The sequence below is a fragment of the Vigna angularis genome, chromosome 3 (assembly GCF_016808095.1).
Source record: "Vigna angularis cultivar LongXiaoDou No.4 chromosome 3, ASM1680809v1, whole genome shotgun sequence".
NCBI lineage: Eukaryota > Viridiplantae > Streptophyta > Magnoliopsida > Fabales > Fabaceae > Vigna > Vigna angularis.
The window spans coordinates 4469602-4489324 of record NC_068972.1 but is presented as its reverse complement, the minus strand read 5'-3'; the positions used below and the strand labels follow the sequence as shown (position 1 = coordinate 4489324).

Below are 19723 nucleotides of genomic sequence, written 5' to 3'. Positions count from 1 at the left end.
AATAAGTAAAGTATATTAGCAAATTATATAGTAATTATAAAAAAATTGCATAAAAAATTGGAAATGTTGTTTTTATCGAATTAAATAATTAATTTTGATTTAATAAAACCAAGCACAATAATTTAACCTATTTGTTGATTATCTGATGATTTTATGTTTAGTTGCTTAATTACATGACAGGTGGTGACAATTTGTCAATCCACAAGAAGAAAGACATAACCGATAGTGTCTTTTATCCTTCATGATTCACATTTTTTTTCTTTATTTATTTCAGAATTAAAAAGTTCCAGGTGAATCAGAAAAAGGTGTAATGATAAAGTTTAAGCATCGACAATTTCCTCAGTATCGGCAGAAGCAAAAATAAGTTCAGGTTCTTCCCTTCCAACTCCACAAGTTCCATCAATTGCATTGTTCCTCCCCAAAGCCTTCAACGCCAAGTGAGCTGCTTTTTGACCTGATATCATCATTGCCCCAAAGGTAGGACCCTGTACCAAATATCACACAAAAATTCTCACCACTGTATCCAAAACCATAATCTTATAAAAAGCTTTTGTTAAGTATAGAAACAAAGTTATAAGGCTAACATACCATTCTTGGGGCACCATCAATTTCTGCAACTTCCATACCAGTCACAATCATGCCAGGCACAATCTCCCTGGTCAGCCTCACAATAGCATCCTCGGCAGTGTTCATATCCAGGGCCTTCATTCCAGGTACGCTATCAATCATTCCAATACTCTTCAATCTCTTAACCCCAGTTGCCCCAAAGGGTCCATCATGCCCGCAAGAGCTCACCACAACCTTAGCCTCCATCACATTGGGGTCCATGCAGGACTGCGTATCGTGGTTCATCGAAACCAGAGCCCAGTTCGTCACCACTCCGGCAACCCTCCCTTCTTTCACGATCAAGTCCTCCGCCGCCACGGCGTTGAAGAGCTTCACGTTGGGCCGTGCCAGGAGCTTGCTCATGATGGTGGAGGTGAACAGCGCCGCGTGCTTGATCACCACGTAGTCCTCCTGCTCGTCGTAGGCCACGCCGAGCTCGTCCAGAAAGAGGTGGGCGGGCTTGCGCACCACCATGGCGGAGAAGAGCTGCCCGCCGAGCCATGCGCCGCCGCCGGGGCTCACTGACTGCTCGATTATCGCGACTTGCACGGCCGGGTTCTTGCTCAGCTCGTACGCGCAGGAGAGACCCGCGGAGCCCGCCCCCACGACCACGACGTCGGTGTCGGCGTAGGTTATCATGTCGGTCATGTATCGGCGCGTCATTTCGCGTGCGACGATGGATTCTTTGATGGGTTGGAACTTAAAAGATTGGAAGTCGTAAGGGGGTGTAGTTAGGGACATGGAGATTGCGGGTTGTTTGGTGGAGCATTTTGTGGGTGTGAGACGGGACTGAGAAACGGGCTTTCCATGGAAGGAGGTGGGCTTGTGGTCGAAGAATGAGAGTTTGGGATTTGAAGTTAGGGTTGTGGTTGCCATGGCTGCCATGAGAATTAGATGGATAGTGTCTTAATGGAAGTGAGAGACACTGAGAAGAACAGAAGAAAAGTTGAAGACTTGATATTTGTCCGTGCAGTGGAGTGGGCCTTTATAAAGAAAACGAAGAGTGATGGGGTTGGCCATGGCTGAAATATCTGATTCAAAAATCTAGAAACTATATGCTTTTTAATGGAAGGAGATAGAATTTGAAAGGCGCAGGAGGTTCCGTTCGGGATATTTTCATGTAAAGTGACTTCAGCACTAAAATCCATGGTTTATCATTACCAACCAGTTGCATCACTTGTCTTCTCTTTATAAATCATTTAAGTTATTTTTAATTTCATTCATTCACAATTTATTAAACTTATATGCCACTAATCCATGTTGCTTCACCATTTCCCAAAGCGTTTCCTCCTCCCACTCATGGACTTCCTCTGCCCCATATATGCCTTTGATTTTTTTCTAAAAGAATCATGATATTTTAACAATTTTATTATCACAATATAAAGTATATTATTATTTTATTTTAACATTTTGCTTAACAAATGCCTTTTAGCGTTTGTTCCTTCATTGTCAATTTTTTAACAAATGGGTTTCTTTTTATGTTTCTTATCACTCGAGCTAACTAGTAAATAGATGAAGTTAGAATAATATATTAGTTAGCAATTTCAAAAAGTAAAATCAATAGTAATATAAGAAGGTAGAATAAATACTTGAAATTAGACCATAAAGCATCAGCGAATCCAGAATAAAATCTAAAAGGAGAAAAAAAATGATAAAAAAATAAATAAACCTGATAACCTGAAGAAGAAAAAAACAATAGTGAGAACGATGAAAGAAAACGAAATCAAAATTAAGTGGTAGCTGCCCATTGTCCTGAAGAGACACTTGTAAAATATCCATTAGACAAGCTAAAGTTATGCAACGTATGGGGTCTACCAACATTAAACTTAATGACTAAAAAGATACTTTGTTGTTCTGCATTAGTAATGAAAGTACTCATTTTTAAAAGAAAATACTTTAGTATGTGCCTCATGACAATTTATTTTATATCATCAAACTCATAACAGGTATCTTTAAATGTTATCAATTACAATAAATTATCATAAGTAAATTCATTTGAATATATATACATTAAATTTTAGCAGAAATTTTTTAATTATGATATAGCACTGTAGATCTATTTTTAAAAAAGTATTGACATTCAATTTAAATTTAGTGACTTAAAAGGTATATTAAAAATGGAAACTATCAACAAGATATACATAAGTAAAGATAACTTTAAGATTATTTGAAATGATTGAGGAAAATGCTTCTCAGCGTGTTAAGGAAAATAGGGTATAAAATATGTTTTAAAACATGAGAAAAAAAAATCTTGATATGTGAAATTGAAAGATGAATTTTCTCCCTCTCTAAAGTGTTAGTTTATAAAAAAATATATTTTAATTTATTATAATAGAAAATAGTATTTTTTTTTATATAATGAATTGTTTTAAATATTGAGAATAAATTATTTTAATAATAAAAGTTAAAAGTATAAATAAATAAAGTTTTCAGTTAATTACTTTCATTATTTAGAATGCACAGCCTCCTCAAAACTCTGCATTTTAGAGTCTTTATTCTTTTTCTAATGATTTTGACTCCTTTATCATTTATTTGAATATCAGAAATTGTTGAGACGAAATTTTCTACTTCAACCAATGAGTTGTACTGATTAGACACGTTTAACAATATACATATAATGTATATTACATCAAAAAATAATTAGATAAGTTGTTTGATATATTGATTAAACGAGTCCAACAATACACATTACACAATTCATTCATATATTGGTTAGAGGATTCTAGCAATATATATTAGACAAATATTTTCACATATGTTAGATAAGTTTGATTATTCACTTATTAGATTAATTTTGAAATACACATTATACGAGTCTGTTTATACATTAAGTAAATGAGTATAACAAAACATATTACACAGGTGTAGTAATATACATTAAACGAGTTTGTCTGTATATCGATGAAATGAGTATAGCAAGAAATATTAGATGAGTCATTCTACATATTGATTATACGAGTTTAAGAATACATATTAAATAAGTATATGATAAAAGAAAAAGAGAAATTAAAAATATATATATATATATATAGAAAAAAGAAAAAAAAAATTGACAGCTGTGGGATTTGAACCCACGCCCTTTCGGACCAGAGCCTAAATCTGGCGCCTTAGACCACTCGGCCAAACTGTCTTATTTATTTAAACATATTGACTTTTTAAACACAAATTATTTTTAACGTTAATTTTATTCAAAACTTAATTATAAACTTGAAAATATTTTTTATTTGTTCTACAATTTCTAAATTTCTTTTAATAAATACACAAACAAACATCAATGTAAACACAATTTAAAGCTAATATATATTTAAAGAAAAAGTAATACATTTGTAAGTCATGTAATATGATAAAAGAAAAAGAGAAATTAAACATATATATATATATATATATAATAGGTATAGACAAGATAACAATTTTTTGAGTCATTTTCCAAAATAATATAACTTTCCCTACCTAAGTCTATCAAAACCAAGTTGCAATAAATGAAATGGGGGTGCATGGGGAAATCAGGGGGTGAAGGAATAAATTTGACAGCTGTGGGATTTGAACCCACGCCCTTTCGGACCAGAGCCTAAATCTGGCGCCTTAGACCACTCGGCCAAACTGTCTTTTGATGTTAAAATTCATGTTATTTTAAACCTAAACCTAGATTTCTATCAAGAAAATTCTTTAAATATGATCATATATATACGTCATTGTTAATTTTTGGAATATTTTTGAAGTGAATTAAATAATTTAATGACTAAGAAATACTATTTGTATTCAATTCCTATTCTCAAATTTACAATTAAATAATTTAATTATATATATATATATATATATATATATATATAATATATATATATAATATTGCGCCTGCTTATAAAGAAACAAAAATTATAGCTCTTGATATTTGTCTGGCAATACTAATGTATATGTTCTTATCAAAATAAAATAAAGAGATGTTCTGATACTTGGAAACTATAATAATGGTGTTGGTCTAAACATGGAACTGTGTTAATGTGATGAGATATTAAACTCACATTTTGTTCAGTTTGTGAAAATGAGGGAAAAAAGGATTAAAAAGTGAAATAATCGTGGGAAAAAAATTAAAAAATGGCCTATAAGTATATTATAAAGATTAAAAATATATAAACTAAACACATCAAATGATTTATTGAAGCTAATAGTTGCAAAGAAAAAAGGATGAAGGATTTACATTTGACCATGAATACGTAAAGTAAAGTTTAAAGTAAAAATATAATAAATGAATGGAAAGGGTAGTGGCGGTGTTGTGGCTGTTTCCATTATTGAGAAAGATGTTGTTACATGCAATGCCTGGCCCCACTGAGTTTTATTATTCTACAGCTAGCTACCTCCAACACAGACTAACATTGCAATTTGCAAATGCAGCCTGGCTAAGGTCCCACTCCCACATTTCTATTTCTTTTTCACCAATATGCCCCTGCCTCCTCAATTCTTTCTCAAATTCCTTTTACACTTTACTAATGCACTCACAATATTTTATTTTCTCACTCGACAATGAATATATATATATATATTTCATTCTAATGTTTACTACACTTTTTCATAATTTCTATCAAATTATATACCTACTTACTAATTCTTTATAATTTTTATGTTAAGATATCTAAGACACTGGGCATCTTGTTATTCAAAAAGGGCAAATTTGTACAATTGGACATTGGCACATGCGATATAATTAAACAAACCAAGAAATCTCAGCATAAATCTAAGCAGGGAAGAACAACAGCATATGATGTTACAACTGGAAGTGCCAAAACCATTTTAAAAGTCACAGTCATTGAATGAAGTGCCCCTTCTCGGGTTTTGAGATCTAACTGGGAAACCCTCTCTTCTGATTGTCCGTATTCTCTTCTCACTCAGAATGGATTCAAGGACCTGTTTTTCAGTGTCCATGATAATTTTCCTTGCAGCAATCGTTGTTGCTCATTTTCATTCATCAGAAGCAGCTGTGTCCAAGGGATCTTTCGAGGATAATTTCAGCATAATGTGGTCTGAGGACCATTTTACTACCTCTAAAGATGGACAGATCTGGTATCTCTCCCTAGACAAAGATACAGGTACCAAATGCATGACCTTGAAATGTGCACTCTGTTCAACCTGCATTGTATATACTATGATTTGATGAGGAGAATTCGAACTGTTAGCATCAAATTTGATATTTGAGCTGTTTCTCAAGCATTCAATGTTTGACAGGATGTGGATTTCAAACAAAACAGCGCTACAGATTTGGGTGGTTCAGTATGAAGCTGAAGCTGGTCGCAGGTGACTCTGCCGGTGTTGTGACAGCATATTATGTAAGTGTACAAGGCATTATAGACAAAAGTTAGCGGCCAAGTTGTTTTTACAATTGTTCACTGATTAGAACTAACTAAAGTATCATCTGAGTAACTTGTATTAATCTTTGAAAAAGATCTTCATTATACAAATTATTGAATCAAAACATCAATTCTGTGACCAGAGAATAATATCAATACTCTATCCAAGTGTTATTCACGAGTGGGGAATTGGTGCAGATGTGCTCAGAAAACGGTGCAGGGCCAGAAAGAGATGAGCTTGATTTTGAGTTTCTGGGAAACAGAACTGGGGAGCCTTATTTGATTCAGACAAACGTGTACAAGAATGGGACTGGTGGGCGTGAGATGAGGCATATGCTATGGTTTGATCCAACTGAGGACTACCACACCTATTCCGTCCTCTGGAACAACCATCAGATAGTGTAAGTTCAATCTTATAATGTTTCAAACGTAACTAAAAACCAATAATATATGGATTTTTTTACTGAATTTAAATATTGTTGAGTGAAAGATGCAATTGATTGTGATCAGGTTTTTTGTGGATAGAGTTCCTGTGAGGGTGTTCAAGAACAATGGGGAAGCAAACAATTTCTTCCCTAATGAGAAACCCATGTACTTATTCTCAAGCATATGGAATGCAGATGAATGGGCCACACGAGGTGGGCTTGAGAAGACAAACTGGAAATTAGCTCCATTTGTGTCATCTTACAAGGACTTCAGTGTGGATGGTTGCCAATGGGAAGATCCATACCCTGCATGTGTCTCAACCACAACAAAGAATTGGTGGGATCAGTATGATGCTTGGCACCTCTCTGGTGATCAGAAAATGGATTATGCTTGGGTTCAGAGGAACCTTGTCATCTATGACTACTGCAACGATTCTCAACGTTATCCAACTGCACCAGAGGAGTGTTCATTGAGTCCATGGGATTAATATATACCCTTATTCTTTTAATTCTCTATTTTCTGCCTCTTTATTTTTTTAGTTACCACTGGAATAATTCATGTGCAGCTTTTATTTGTAAGCTTTTAAAGTTGCCAATTTTATGTTCAAACATTTTTTCATTCTTCCTTCCTTTTCAAGTGTCGGTGAAATGCGTCTACTGCTATTAAACCACAAAAATCTCTACCCATTAACAAACAGTGATGAGAAATAAACACACTTGAATATTAAACTGTACTGGTAAATTTACATGTTAAAAATTTCTGTACAAACTTATTTGTTTATTTAGTTATCATGGTAACTTTTTATTTGATATTATTTTTTATTCATTGGTGTTTTTTCTTCAGGATAAATATTAAGTTAATAATACTATAAATAGTTAAACATATAACATCTTATTTATATTTAAATTGGTTCATTTTTATTATTGATTTATTTTTAATACTCGTATTCCATTAATAACTTTATGAAAACAGTTGACTTTAAGAGTTTAATTTTAAGAAAAAATAAATAAAGATTTTACTGACTAATGCTTATAACTTAAGCAAATTGATAAATAAAAAATTATCTTAAAATATTTTAAAAGTTATCAGTGATAATCGATAACTTTTAATATGTATTGTGAATATAAACATTTTTTACATATATATTCAATAAGAGCTTGTGTTTTCACATCCTATTAGTGATGAAAACAGAAAGAATTCTTATTAAATGTGTGCAATTATTTAATACTGGTACCATAAAAGAAATATATTTTTAAACATAATCCACAACTTGTTTGTGGCTTAATTTAATTCGATCTTTTATACAAAATTTATTTGAACCAAACATTAAAAAATAAATATAACTTAGCTAAGTTTAGTTTTAATTTAATATAAAATTCAAACTAAATTGGTTTGATCTTTAAAGCAGTAGAGTTTGCGTCAATTTTCCTTATTAAAAATTGTTAAAAATTTTGAACATAAAAAAAATGAAAAATGATTAGATAACAAAAATTGTTATTATATATTTTTATATAATTGCTGTCATATTTATAATTCTATTTTTTTTCTCATATTCATAATTAAATTATATAAGGTCTTACTCATATATAACGAAACTTAAGATTTTTAATTGGATTTGAGTTATTTTTTAGAAAAAGGGTAATTTTGTCAAATACGGTTGAAAAAGTTGGAATCTTTCCAGAAGTGTATTAGGGGGAGCAAGTCTTTGGAAAAACTGAGAGAAAAGGGGCATAGGGTTTTGTTGTTGTGAGCAATCCCAACTTTGATTATCGAATCTCAAAATTCTGAATCCAATTAGACATTAACGACAACTATGGTCTGTGAGAAGTGTAAGTTTATCTCCGGTTCTTCGACACCTACTTTTCCTTCTCCATCTCTCTGTCAAATTTTTAATTGTTTTGAAGTTTCAATCGAATTTGAATTTGAATTGGAATTTGGATTGCAGGTGAGAAGAAATTAACGAAGGTAATAGTACCAGACAAGTGGAAAGAAGGGGCCAGCAACACTACGGAGGGTGGTGGCCGCAAGATCAACGAGAATAAGCTTCTCTCCAAAAAGAATAGGTATTCGATAATCTTTAATATTTCATTTTGTTAGTGTTTCATCTTTTTTCTTTTTATTAATTTTAGAACTGGGCATAAGAACCATGACTTAGCTTTCTGCCTAGTATATTCGTTCGTTAGCTGATAACATGTTAATATAACTTACTTGACTCCTGCTTAATGTAATAAATTTGTTTGATGAATGAGGAATTTTTTTGATGCTATCCTGTATTGTCATCTGAGTCTCAATTGTATTTATGCTACTATATTTCATTTGTGTTGCATAGCACTTCCTTTTTGGGGGAGCAATCTTCTAAGGAATTTGATGGGTTGACCTTGTAGGATGAGATTTACCCTTGAATGTGAGGATTTTAATTTTTTGTGTTAGTAAATTGTATACATCGCAATGGGAGACCACGCATATTTGCGACCTTACATGGAGGTATTGGTGCCAAGATTTCCTGCACAATTGTCTGTGCGACGTGTGGCAAGCAAGTTCTAAACCCTAATTATTCCTTTTTCATTTTCTTTTAGGCAATGCATATTTACGTGTAGATTTGTACTAATGGTTGTATTGTATGAGTCGAGAAAGAAACCTAATTCTATCAGGCGGTAGTTAGTCATAGGGAACTAGTCGGCTATTTTGAACAAGTATTTTTAGTAACAAAGTTAATCACTTTCTCACTATCCCTCGGACGTGATTCTGTAATTAACGAATTTTGAACACAATTACATCTGTGTTATTACAATTCATTCTATTTCATACCTTTTTTGTGTGCCATCCTTTCATACTTCACCTTCAACCCTGATTACTTTCGATCTTATAGCTACTCCCTACAATTTAGTTTTGTTTCGGACTTCATGTTTTTAGTCATATGATATTCATATATTTAAAAGTTAAAACTGTATATTTGTATTTTGATTTATGAGGCTATTGGGAAATATTTTTAATATAGCTGTCTCAAGCTCCAAAACTGCTATATATTCTGAATCGGTGTTATCATGTGTGCAAGCTTAGTATTGGACTTGTAAATGATGCTCTACACTATAAGTACTATTTTTTAAATGTGAACTTCATATCAATTGATAATGATTATAAGTATGGTTCTTGTTTTTCATGGCTTAATAGCTGTCCAAAAGCTTTCCTTGTTTGGAGTCTAGAATGACTTACGTTTTGGTATAAAGCCAGTTCCATCCAAAGTAAACGAGCAAGTATGCTTGAGTGAGGAGCATTGCCTTTTCGTAAATCTGTATATGCAAATCTTGTGCTTGTCGATGGTTCTTGATACCATCTTTAAATTTTTATTTAATATTCTATTATACCTTCACATGCTCTTTTTTCTCCTTTTGTGACCTTGATAGTTGTTCCACCATGCATGTTTCAATCATTAATAATCTGTGAAGACTGCACTTATTCTTAAATTAATTTCTTGCAGATGGACCCCTTACGGAAATACCAAGTGCATCATATGCAAGCAGCAAGTGCATCAGGATGCCAAGTACTGCCACACCTGTGCTTACTCTAAAGGTGATATTCCCATGTTGAGATGTTTTTGCACTTGCTACCTTGCATTTTATTTTTTCCCTTTCGGTACAGCGTGCCTTAAATATGAAAGTGCATGACTCAATTGTTGATGTTTTTTGTATGGCAGGAGTCTGTGCGATGTGTGGCAAGCAAGTTCTTGACACCAAGTTTTACAAACAGAGCAATGTGTAGTGAATGCTAGTACTGCACTGCTTCCCGCATCTTCTTTTAGGTGCATAATAGGATTATCTTTCTTTCTGATTGTTTGTTGATTGCATTGTCAATGCAACTAAAAACTGTAAAAAACAAATACAGTGAGTTTTTTCTTCTGTATCTGACCTCTGTAATGTACTTAGTGAATGTATGTTATTTATCCAAAACATAAACCAAATGGTGCTAAACTCCTGCTATACTAAGATGAGATACTATGATAACATGCCGAAATCCTCATTCCAACACTGATTAAGCTTAATGGCGTTCCCAATAACTACACGCATGTTTTCCTGTCCCAGAAGGATAGATAATATATATGAAAGAATTAGATTATAAAGTATTGCCTGAAGTTTGCGTATTAGATGCAACCTTATACGAAATTTCACTGGAAGGTTAGGCAAAGTGGTCCAAAATTGGAATTGGAAGTAACTAGCTAGCTACCTGTAAATTTATTACTGAATACAATGCCAAAAGAAAGGGGCTGGGTAATAAATTTCTTCATATACTGAATAAATTTCTTGGGATGTCTCATTCATTTCGGAATGAAATTTTCAAGATAGTTTCTATATTTCGAGACACATTGGAAAAAATATTTCCCAAAATGAATAGTCAAAATTTATTGGATATCGGTAGAAATACTCGTATGTATAGTGTAGCTACTAGCAAGCGTACACGTTTGACACTCAAGTCTGTACAACCTACCTTAATATTCTTAAGCTAGACAGGTAAAATATAATGTATAGGTATGAAAATATTATCGTTACCTTCACGGATTTATTTTTTCAAAACATTTTTTATCCGAGTACTGTTATACCTGAAAATGTAGTTTTTCCCTGCTCAAGAATTCATTGTGCATTTCTTCATAACATGTGAATAGATCAAGTTCTGAGCATGGTTTAAAACTATCGGCGATGCTATACGCTATTATATTTCTAAAGCTTGCACAAAATTTAAGATAATAGTGTTCGTGCAAGGATTGTGGCACTCATCATTTATTTTTTATATATGCTAAAATAATTGACACAAGATTTTTTTTTTTGCGATGTAAAGGAAGACTCTTATGAATAGACAAGGATCCCAGGATTCTTTATCAATTAAACTCTCTGATCCCAGGTTGCGTTTTTTTTTTTGAAAAAAAAATCAATTGATGGTTTTGTAGCTATGATGTTTTTAAGTGGAGTAATTTATAAAAAAAATAAAAAATAATCAAGAAATTAGTTGACAATTCCTATTTTTCTAAGACATTGTATAGCTCTGATTCAAAGATGACAAACAAAAACTCCTCAAATTCTTCATGCAGACATACTTTAAAGTATTCATGTTATACATTAGTTATTGAATGCATGGGTGAGCTGCAAGAACTTGTGGAGAAAGATCGTCTATAGAAGAAAAGAGTGAGGTGCAAAAAAATGCTATGGAGGGTTTTTTCTTTTTTTTTTTTCATATCAACAAATATATTGTGTCTTGATAATAATGAATATATGTAATTTCGAAGTGTAATCAATTTAACGGGTGTTCCGTACAACTTTTAGAAACTTTATTTGAGTTCATAAAAAAGATCTTAGTGAACTTTGTCAAAATAATTGTTTTATAAAATAATTTTTTGGTGAAACTCGACATTCTAAGAAATGGCTTATGGAAAATTATCTTTTATTTGTAAGAATGCAACTAGATAAAAAGGGGGCAATAACTACATTATTTTGGTGCAATAAAAGATTTTTATTGCATATTGGAGTTCAGATAAATTTTACTTCTTTTTTTCTTTGACTTACTTATACACTTTTTAAAAAGATATAGGAGTTCAGGGTGTATTTCTTTTTCTCTTTGACCTACTTGTACACCTTTTAAAGATAAAATTGTAAAGTAGTTGAGTTGAAGTTCTGAAATGAACTGCAAGTGATCTTAGCAAAGTTCAACAAACTATACAATAACTGAACATTTATTGTTAACAATTGAGTGTGTTGGGTATAGGTCCAATCCTATAGTTAGTATCTCAAAAGACAAATACGAATACATACGAGGGTTTATATGTTTGTTTGGTGACAATCACATGATACTGCAAACTGACCTAAGTATTTTCCGAAATAAAGAAGCACAAAACGAGAGGACGCCTAGCATCAATCTTGAGGTTATTATCTAAAATGACCAAGAAGTTAGCCATTCATGTTGATGAACAAAGTATGGAATGAAGAATGTGACACTAACTTCAGAGGTTTAAAAATCAGATCATAAATACGACCTTAGACATTGGGCTGTGACAAACTCAGCTTCAAAACAGGCATAGGATCCGTCCACTTACGCGAGTAAACATTTCACAACAACAGTTAATCATTCCATGAGGCAACATAAACCAATAGCATAATTAGTTATTAATAACAAAAGTAAATCATTCCATTAGGCAACATAAATTAATAACATAATGCATATTATATATCTAAAGTTTCATTATAACAAAGGGACAATACAGTCCAACACAAACCAAATTTATTTAAGGGTCAATAAAGACCCAATCCACAGTCCGATTTTGAAGATGTCTTGAAAGCAGTAAAAAACAGAGGTCAGCACAGTCTAAAAGCCCCCACGAAGACGCAGAACAAGGTGAAGGGTGGATTCCTTCTGAATGTTGTAATCAGCAAGGGTCCTTCCATCCTCCAGCTGTTTTCCGGCGAAGATCAACCTCTGCTGGTCCGGGGGAATTCCCTCCTTGTCCTGGATCTTAGCCTTGACGTTGTCGATGGTGTCAGAGCTCTCAACCTCGAGGGTGATGGTCTTGCCGGTGAGAGTCTTCACAAAGATCTGCATGCCACCGCGGAGACGGAGAACAAGGTGAAGGGTTGATTCCTTCTGGATGTTGTAGTCGGCGAGGGTGCGGCCATCCTCCAGCTGTTTTCCGGCGAAGATCAACCTCTGCTGGTCCGGGGGAATTCCCTCCTTGTCCTGGATCTTAGCCTTCACATTGTCGATGGTGTCAGAGCTCTCAACCTCGAGGGTGATGGTCTTTCCGGTGAGAGTCTTGACAAAGATCTGCATGCCACCGCGGAGACGGAGAACTAGGTGAAGGGTTGATTCCTTCTGGATGTTGTAGTCGGCGAGGGTGCGGCCATCCTCGAGCTGTTTTCCAGCGAAGATCAACCTCTGCTGGTCCGGGGGAATTCCCTCCTTGTCCTGGATCTTAGCCTTTACGTTGTCGATGGTGTCAGAGCTCTCCACCTCAAGGGTGATGGTCTTTCCGGTGAGAGTCTTGACAAAGATCTGCATGCCACCGCGGAGACGGAGAACTAGGTGAAGGGTTGATTCCTTCTGGATGTTGTAGTCGGCGAGGGTGCGTCCATCCTCGAGCTGCTTTCCAGCGAAGATGAGACGTTGCTGGTCAGGGGGAATTCCTTCCTTGTCCTGGATCTTGGCCTTCACGTTGTCAATAGTATCGGAGCTCTCGACCTCGAGAGTGATGGTCTTTCCGGTAAGGGTCTTAACGAAGATCTGCATGCCACCGCGGAGACGGAGAACTAGGTGAAGGGTTGATTCCTTCTGGATGTTGTAGTCGGCGAGGGTGCGGCCATCCTCGAGCTGTTTTCCAGCGAAGATGAGACGTTGCTGGTCAGGGGGAATTCCTTCCTTATCCTGGATCTTGGCCTTCACGTTGTCAATAGTATCGGAGCTCTCGACCTCGAGAGTGATGGTCTTTCCGGTAAGGGTCTTAACGAAGATCTGCATCTGCGGAGTAAAAAACCACAAACGAATCACAATGATGTAATTGAACAGCTATCCGACTGAATCAAGTAAATCTCAAGAACAGATCTGATGAATTTCATGGAAAAAAACAAAATCTTTGGTCAGGGGATAAACCACACAAGGCGGTTGTTAATGGATCTGAAAATTTTCTTTGAAATAAAAAACTGTTAACGGATCTGAACAATTTCTTCAAAAAAAATAATTTATAAAGGACTACAAAAAAAATTTCAAGACGCTATTGTAAAAGGGAAAGAAAAGATGGATGAAACTGTACAAACCCTATCTTGAACACAACAAGCTAATCGAAAACACGATAGTTCACGGAACTAATGGATAACAAAAACGAACCTTGAGGGGAGAGGTAGGGAACTGCGCAAAGAGAATGAGCTAGTTTGTTTTGAAATGCACTGTGAAGAGAAACGGGGGGTGTGGGCCTTTTTATAGCTAAAGGGGTGGAATCCTCTCCAATCATATTATGACGCGTGTCCAATGTCTCTATTTGGTGCTTATGACACGGGTGATATGTGGTGTCTGATGCGTTTTCGGGGAGTCCTTTCTTGGAAATAGAGGATTGAAATTTGTGGGGTGGTTGGCGGTTTGGTAATGTTGACGGAGTCAGATGCGCCTACGTCGGCTTAATCTGTTACAACGGCGTTATCGAATTGGGCCCCACTTCATAATTTGGGCCGTAAGCATTGCAAGTGGAGCGGTCATGATTAAGAATGGGCCCTTCTATCCATTACACGAACGGTCGGCTGCTGTTTTACATGATTAAGAATTCTATTGGAAAGCTGTCATGTTGGATTTTTTAATGGGCGAATAAGGAATGAATGATTGAAAAGCTTCGTTTATTTTTCTAATCACGAAATGTCCTGTAGTTATCTACGCTTTAACTATTTAAACAAATTATGAAACTTAAAGGCGACGAATTCACCGATAAAATAAGGGTATGAGATAGCTTAATTGAAAAAACAATAATGACAGAGTAAAGAAAACTTACGAGCGATGGACATCATTATCATCTAATCTAATATCCATAAAAATAAGCTCCACCATCTGATCTGCAGTGGACATGTTGTCAGATTACCCAGTCGTTGATGTTAGTAATATTTTTATATATTTGTGTAGTTATATTGTTTACACTAATATTCTCGTTTTGCATTTTTCATAATTAATAGGATGTACGTTATAAAAGAAAAATACTATAAAATAAAAAACCAAAAATTAATAGTTATATATATATACCATATATAATATTTTTGTTTTATTAATGTATGCATATCAAATAATTATTTTTCTCATATATATATATATATATATATATATATATATATATATATATATATATATATATATATATATATATATATATATATATATATATATATATATATATATATATATATATATATATATATATATATATATATATATATATATATATATATATATATATATATATATTCCTTTTATTATGAAATAATTATTCATGTATATGTACATTTTTTTATAAGTAAAGATGATAAAACGAATCAAGTTTGATCGATAGCTTAATTAATCTAATATATTTGATTGATCATTCTATTAATTAGTCAACACGATTATTAAAATAGTTTGTCTAGCATGACTAGTTAATTTTTCCAACTTATCTTGGTCACCTGGTCATATCATTCAAGCAGATCATTTATTTACTCAGTCCCTTTTGTCCATCCTGATCAACCTAGTTAGCCTAATCAGCTCTGTTAACCAAGACATCATGTTAGCCTTCTACACAACCATCAAGGCAGCCTGACTTGTCAGGCCATCTCAGGCAATTTGGCCAGTCCGACCGACCCCAACCATCACACCAAATTGTCATCACGTTAGCCCGTATGCACGACCATTAAACCAACCCCGCCATCAAGCCAACCCAACCAGTCTATCCAATCCATCTTGCTCATCCGGGCTAAGTTGGTCAACCGCATATATAAGCTATTTAAGCAACTCATCTACCTCAACCATCCTGACCAATTTGGCTAGCTCGCCTAACTTGACTAACACGCTATATGAGTTATCTTGTCGGTTTATCAAAACAACCATTAAGCTAGTTCAACTAATCACTTAATCTAATTTAATGTCAGACTGCAGGAAAAGAACTGTCAGTAAATCAAAATAAGAGAAAATTTATCAAATTAGTGAACTTACAACATGTTATATTAGTGGATATTTAAGAACACAAAATTGAAGTGATGCATGAGTAAACTATTAATCAATACATATGTAAATGATAAAAAAATCATTGAAACATGTTCCAATAATTTTTTTTAGGATTTTATTTTATCGCATATATATGTGTATATATGATTAATATTAAACATGTTTGAGAAACTTATTTGTTACTTTAGGTATCCAATATAATATTCGTATCATCGTAGTTATTAAATTCTATTCGTATGCATAAATGCGTGAGCATGAATTCATTATTATAAATTAAAAATAAACTTTTGAGAGTTGTTTTTAAAAATTGATATATGAGTGACTATTAAAGTTGAAATATGTTTAAGAAATCATTCTAAGATAAAAGATGGGCGATGAATAAATTAAATGCCTATTTTTAGAAAATATGATATGCTATTTTTTAAATAAATAAAAGGTGTTTTGTATGCGCTAACAAAATGGGTTTTTGTGAAACACCCTATCTCCCTGTAAACATAACACATAATATTATTTAAGATATATAAAGTTTTCCAAAAAACATAGTACATAATTCATTGATGAATGTAATTATATATATATATATATATATATATAATTATATATATATATATATATATATATATATATATATATATATATATATAATTATATATATATATATATATATATATATATATATATATATCATCAATCAGTATGATAGAAAATTAACACAAAAGGATGGAGGGGAAAGTATGAGAAAATGAGAGAAGAATTAAGAAAACAATACGTATAAAGAAGAAAACAAAGAAAGGAAAAGCAAAGAAAATGGGCCAAGGCCCAATCTTCTTACAGAACTCAACGAAGACGGGCTTAACACGAGTGAAATATAACGTAATCTTAATTAGAGGTTACTCCCTACATCACACCACATTCTTTCACCACTACATTTTTTTTAAATTCCAAAATTATTTTTTATATTTTAAAATATTCTACACTCTAGCTCTTTTCTTAGACGGATGTCAAAAGAAAAAATTCTTCAACAGATTGTCACATCCATTGAGTTTTTTTTTAATCTTTTTTAGTTTTTAGTATTTTAATTTACTGTATTTTAAATTAATATATAAATATTATTTAATTTTTTTAAAATTATTAAATAATTATTTATAAATTAATTTAATTTAATAAAATAATTATTATTAATTTAATTTATATATTATTATTTAAATAATAATTAAAATATTTTTAAAAATTTTATTAAAACGGATGTGGATGTGGCGACATGTTTCAGTTTTTTTTTCCTAATTTATTATATTTTAAATTAATATATAAATATTATTTAATTTTTTTAAAATTATTACTTAATTATTTATAAATTAATTTTATTTTATTTAATAAAATAATTATTATTAATTTAATTTATATATTATTATTTAAATAATAATCAAAATATTTTTAAAACATTTATTAAAACGGATGTGTCACATCGACATCCGTTGTAATTTTTATTTTTTTAGTTTTTAGTTTTTTAATTTATTATATTTTAAATTAATATATAAATATTATGTAATTTTTTTAAAATTATTACTTAATTATTTATAAATTAATTTTATTTTATTTTAAAAAATAATAATTATTAATTTAATTTATGTATTATTATTTAAATAATAATCAAAATATTTAAAATTTTTTTATTAAAACGGATGTGACTACGTCCGTTGAAGATTTCTTTTTTTTTTTAAATAACAAAATATAAAATATGTAAATGATGTTGACATATGTTTTAGAATAAGGACAAAATAAGTATGAGGTGATGTATGGAGATGGTGGTGAAAGGAGCAACTGTCTCTTAATTATGTTAATAAAAATCAAACTCTGATACGATCATTTGTCGTGTCAGTTTTATTTTTATGTTGAAATTAAAACAAAGAGTATGATTACTTGTTGTTCACTATCTTCTCATTAATAAACATGTTTTTAAACTGTATTGCAGTCATATGAATACATATGATATGGTCAGCGATCAATTTCTTTTCATTAGAAAAAATTAATCATATATGGAGTAAAAAGAAGGCGAAATATGTGATAAAACGCTGGTGTTTAATATAAGTTCACGAAGAATATCTGAGTAAATGATATGTTTTTTAGTTAATTTGTATTTATGAAGCATTGTGATACTTTCTATACAAGCATTAACCAGAGAGTGGGTTAAAAATCTTAGAGTTTTTAGTTTTATGCATATATATGTCACGAAAATAGTTTTATAATTTTATAACTAATCCGATGCTTTTTTTTTTTTGTCTTTGAAACATTACAAATATTTCTTAGCCAATTTTTTTAAGTAAAATTAAAGTCGTGAAGTATTTGAAAATCAGTAAGATGTCAATATGAAATGTTCTTAATAAGATGTCTAGTATTTGCTCCCTAAAGAATGTCTAATAACAAATTTAAAATAGCGTTTTATATTGAATACGATAAAGCATTTGAAAGAGGGAATTACCATGTGTTTGGTTGGAGTGTACTAGATTCAGTCGATCTGGAAGCTTCGAACTGTTTTCAACTGCATGCTATACCTGAACACCACATTAATCCTTGATGCTGAAAACCAATAACCTAATTTCATCATCATGTTCCTTGCTCTAAAACGACTATTATACCATAACCTATTGATCCAACATTCATTTTATTATACGTATTCTTTTTCTTTTTCATGATTCTGAAAAATGTTAAGAAAAATATTTTGGTGAGAATAGGATGGCTTCACATTGGATAGAATGGCTGAAAAGGTGGGTGCATGCGTATGAAATTTCGAAGTTCAGTTAAGCTGTACAATTCTAATTTTCTATGTAACAAACACTAACATTCCCGCCAAATAAGTTGGCAACACACTAGCGGTCATGGTCGATCTTGAGCGACGTCGTTCTGATCTTGCATCACGTATGGTGGGTGTTCTGATTTTTCATCGAGGATGCGAATGGTGTCACCGTGCAAAACATGGTGCCATCGAAACGACATTTTTTCGTCCATCGTTCTTTCATTGTGAATGAAAACATAACGACCGATAGTGGGAAGACGAAACCTAATCATCCGGTGCGCCGCCTGCTCCATCCACTCCCTCAACACCGACACTCTGTCCTCAGCCCTCACATCCATCTCCACCTTCTCTTTCGAGTTCACCGGCACCACCAACAGCTTCAACTTCACCGTCCGCGGCGGTCGCGGCGGAGGCTTCAAGTACACGTCGATCTCACGTTGATCGAAATCTATGAAATCCTTCCACAACTGTTCGTCCAGCAATTCCACGTGTTCTGCATGCCATTGCAGCACTACTCTCTCCACTGCAACGGCGCACATCTCTTTCTGTTCAAGAACCTTCTCCTTCAGCTTCAGAACGGTGTCGTTGACGTGCATTTCTATCGGAACACGTTCTTTTCTCGTAGGAACTTTCACTTCCAGCACGATTGTCGACCACTCCGCTGGCGAGTCCACCGCCGTACGTTTCGTCTGTTCTGACGGTTCCGCCGACTCATCCACCGTTTTCTTCTCTTTCCACCGTGTTCTCCACCTCAATCTCGGTGGCAACAGCGACACGTCGTCATCCATTTATAAAGGCTATTGTTGAGAAATGAGTGCAATTTGAGAAACTCCCTCTACTTACTAGGAAA

The 19723-nt window shown here is 33.0% G+C and overlaps 5 protein-coding genes and 2 non-coding genes across 8 annotated transcripts; 2 read left to right on the top strand and 5 right to left on the bottom strand.

The window, feature by feature from the left end:
• Positions 1-230: 230 nt before the first annotated feature.
• Positions 231-1577, bottom strand: LOC108325373 (thiamine thiazole synthase 2, chloroplastic). The gene is made up of 2 exons (XM_017558438.2): positions 589-1577; positions 231-485 (listed from the first exon to the last, which is right to left on the bottom strand). Exons 1-2 carry the CDS (start codon positions 1489-1491, stop codon positions 321-323), a joined length of 1068 nt encoding a protein of 355 aa, XP_017413927.1. The 5' UTR covers positions 1492-1577; the 3' UTR covers positions 231-320.
• Positions 1578-3656: 2079 nt separating this feature from the next.
• TRNAL-UAG (transfer RNA leucine (anticodon UAG)) lies at positions 3657-3736 on the bottom strand. Its single transcript has one exon. It is a non-coding gene; the product is annotated as a tRNA-Leu (tRNA).
• Positions 3737-4131: 395 nt separating this feature from the next.
• TRNAL-UAG (transfer RNA leucine (anticodon UAG)) lies at positions 4132-4211 on the bottom strand. Its single transcript has one exon. It is a non-coding gene; the product is annotated as a tRNA-Leu (tRNA).
• Positions 4212-5258: 1047 nt separating this feature from the next.
• LOC108324951 (probable xyloglucan endotransglucosylase/hydrolase protein 8) lies at positions 5259-6979 on the top strand. Its single transcript, XM_017557908.2, has 4 exons — positions 5259-5687; positions 5824-5924; positions 6144-6346; positions 6456-6979. Exons 1-4 carry the CDS (start codon positions 5492-5494, stop codon positions 6856-6858), a joined length of 903 nt encoding a protein of 300 aa, XP_017413397.1. The 5' UTR covers positions 5259-5491; the 3' UTR covers positions 6859-6979.
• Positions 6980-8034: 1055 nt separating this feature from the next.
• LOC108325329 (uncharacterized) lies at positions 8035-10318 on the top strand. 2 transcript variants are annotated; one of them, XM_052874334.1, is made up of 5 exons: positions 8035-8200; positions 8317-8434; positions 8802-8904; positions 9850-9941; positions 10066-10114. In XM_052874334.1, exons 1-4 carry the CDS (start codon positions 8185-8187, stop codon positions 9937-9939), a joined length of 327 nt encoding a protein of 108 aa, XP_052730294.1. In that variant the 5' UTR covers positions 8035-8184; the 3' UTR covers positions 9940-9941; positions 10066-10114. The 2 variants fall into 2 exon arrangements, with proteins under 2 accessions (XP_052730294.1, XP_017413876.1); XM_017558387.2 differs by lacking the exon at positions 8802-8904 and having other exon boundaries at positions 8044-8200; positions 10066-10318.
• A 2241-nt stretch (positions 10319-12559) lies between these two features.
• Positions 12560-14390, bottom strand: LOC108326015 (polyubiquitin). Its single transcript, XM_017559233.2, has 2 exons — positions 14232-14390; positions 12560-13865 (listed from the first exon to the last, which is right to left on the bottom strand). Exon 2 carries the CDS (start codon positions 13863-13865, stop codon positions 12720-12722), a length of 1146 nt encoding a protein of 381 aa, XP_017414722.2. The 5' UTR covers positions 14232-14390; the 3' UTR covers positions 12560-12719.
• Positions 14391-18953: 4563 nt separating this feature from the next.
• On the bottom strand, positions 18954-19661 carry LOC108324774 (uncharacterized). Its single transcript, XM_017557704.1, has one exon. The coding sequence runs from the start codon at positions 19659-19661 to the stop codon at positions 18954-18956; it is 708 nt and encodes a 235-aa protein (XP_017413193.1).
• Between the last annotated feature and the right edge of the window lie 62 nt (positions 19662-19723).

What these genes read in the sequence shown, in the direction of transcription:
- LOC108325329 (XM_052874334.1), top strand. An exon ending in CTTCTCTCCAAAAAGAATAG is followed by an intron (nt 8,435 to 8,801) that starts GTATTCGATAAT and finishes TTTTTGTGTTAG; the next exon opens with TAAATTGTATACATCGCAAT. An exon ending in GTCTGTGCGACGTGTGGCAA is followed by an intron (nt 8,905 to 9,849) that starts GCAAGTTCTAAA and finishes AATTTCTTGCAG; the next exon opens with ATGGACCCCTTACGGAAATA.
- LOC108325373 (XM_017558438.2), bottom strand. Translation starts at nt 1,491, where the DNA reads ATGGCAGCCATGGCAACCACAACCCTAACTTCAAATCCCAAACTCTCA. An exon ending in TTGATGGTGCCCCAAGAATG is followed by an intron (nt 486 to 588) that starts GTATGTTAGCCT and finishes TATTTGGTACAG; the next exon opens with GGTCCTACCTTTGGGGCAAT.
- LOC108326015 (XM_017559233.2), bottom strand. Translation starts at nt 13,865, where the DNA reads ATGCAGATCTTCGTTAAGACCCTTACCGGAAAGACCATCACTCTCGAG.
- LOC108324951 (XM_017557908.2), top strand. Translation starts at nt 5,492, where the DNA reads ATGGATTCAAGGACCTGTTTTTCAGTGTCCATGATAATTTTCCTTGCA. An exon ending in CTCCCTAGACAAAGATACAG is followed by an intron (nt 5,688 to 5,823) that starts GTACCAAATGCA and finishes AATGTTTGACAG; the next exon opens with GATGTGGATTTCAAACAAAA. An exon ending in GTGTTGTGACAGCATATTAT is followed by an intron (nt 5,925 to 6,143) that starts GTAAGTGTACAA and finishes GAATTGGTGCAG; the next exon opens with ATGTGCTCAGAAAACGGTGC.
- LOC108324774 (XM_017557704.1), bottom strand. Translation starts at nt 19,661, where the DNA reads ATGGATGACGACGTGTCGCTGTTGCCACCGAGATTGAGGTGGAGAACA.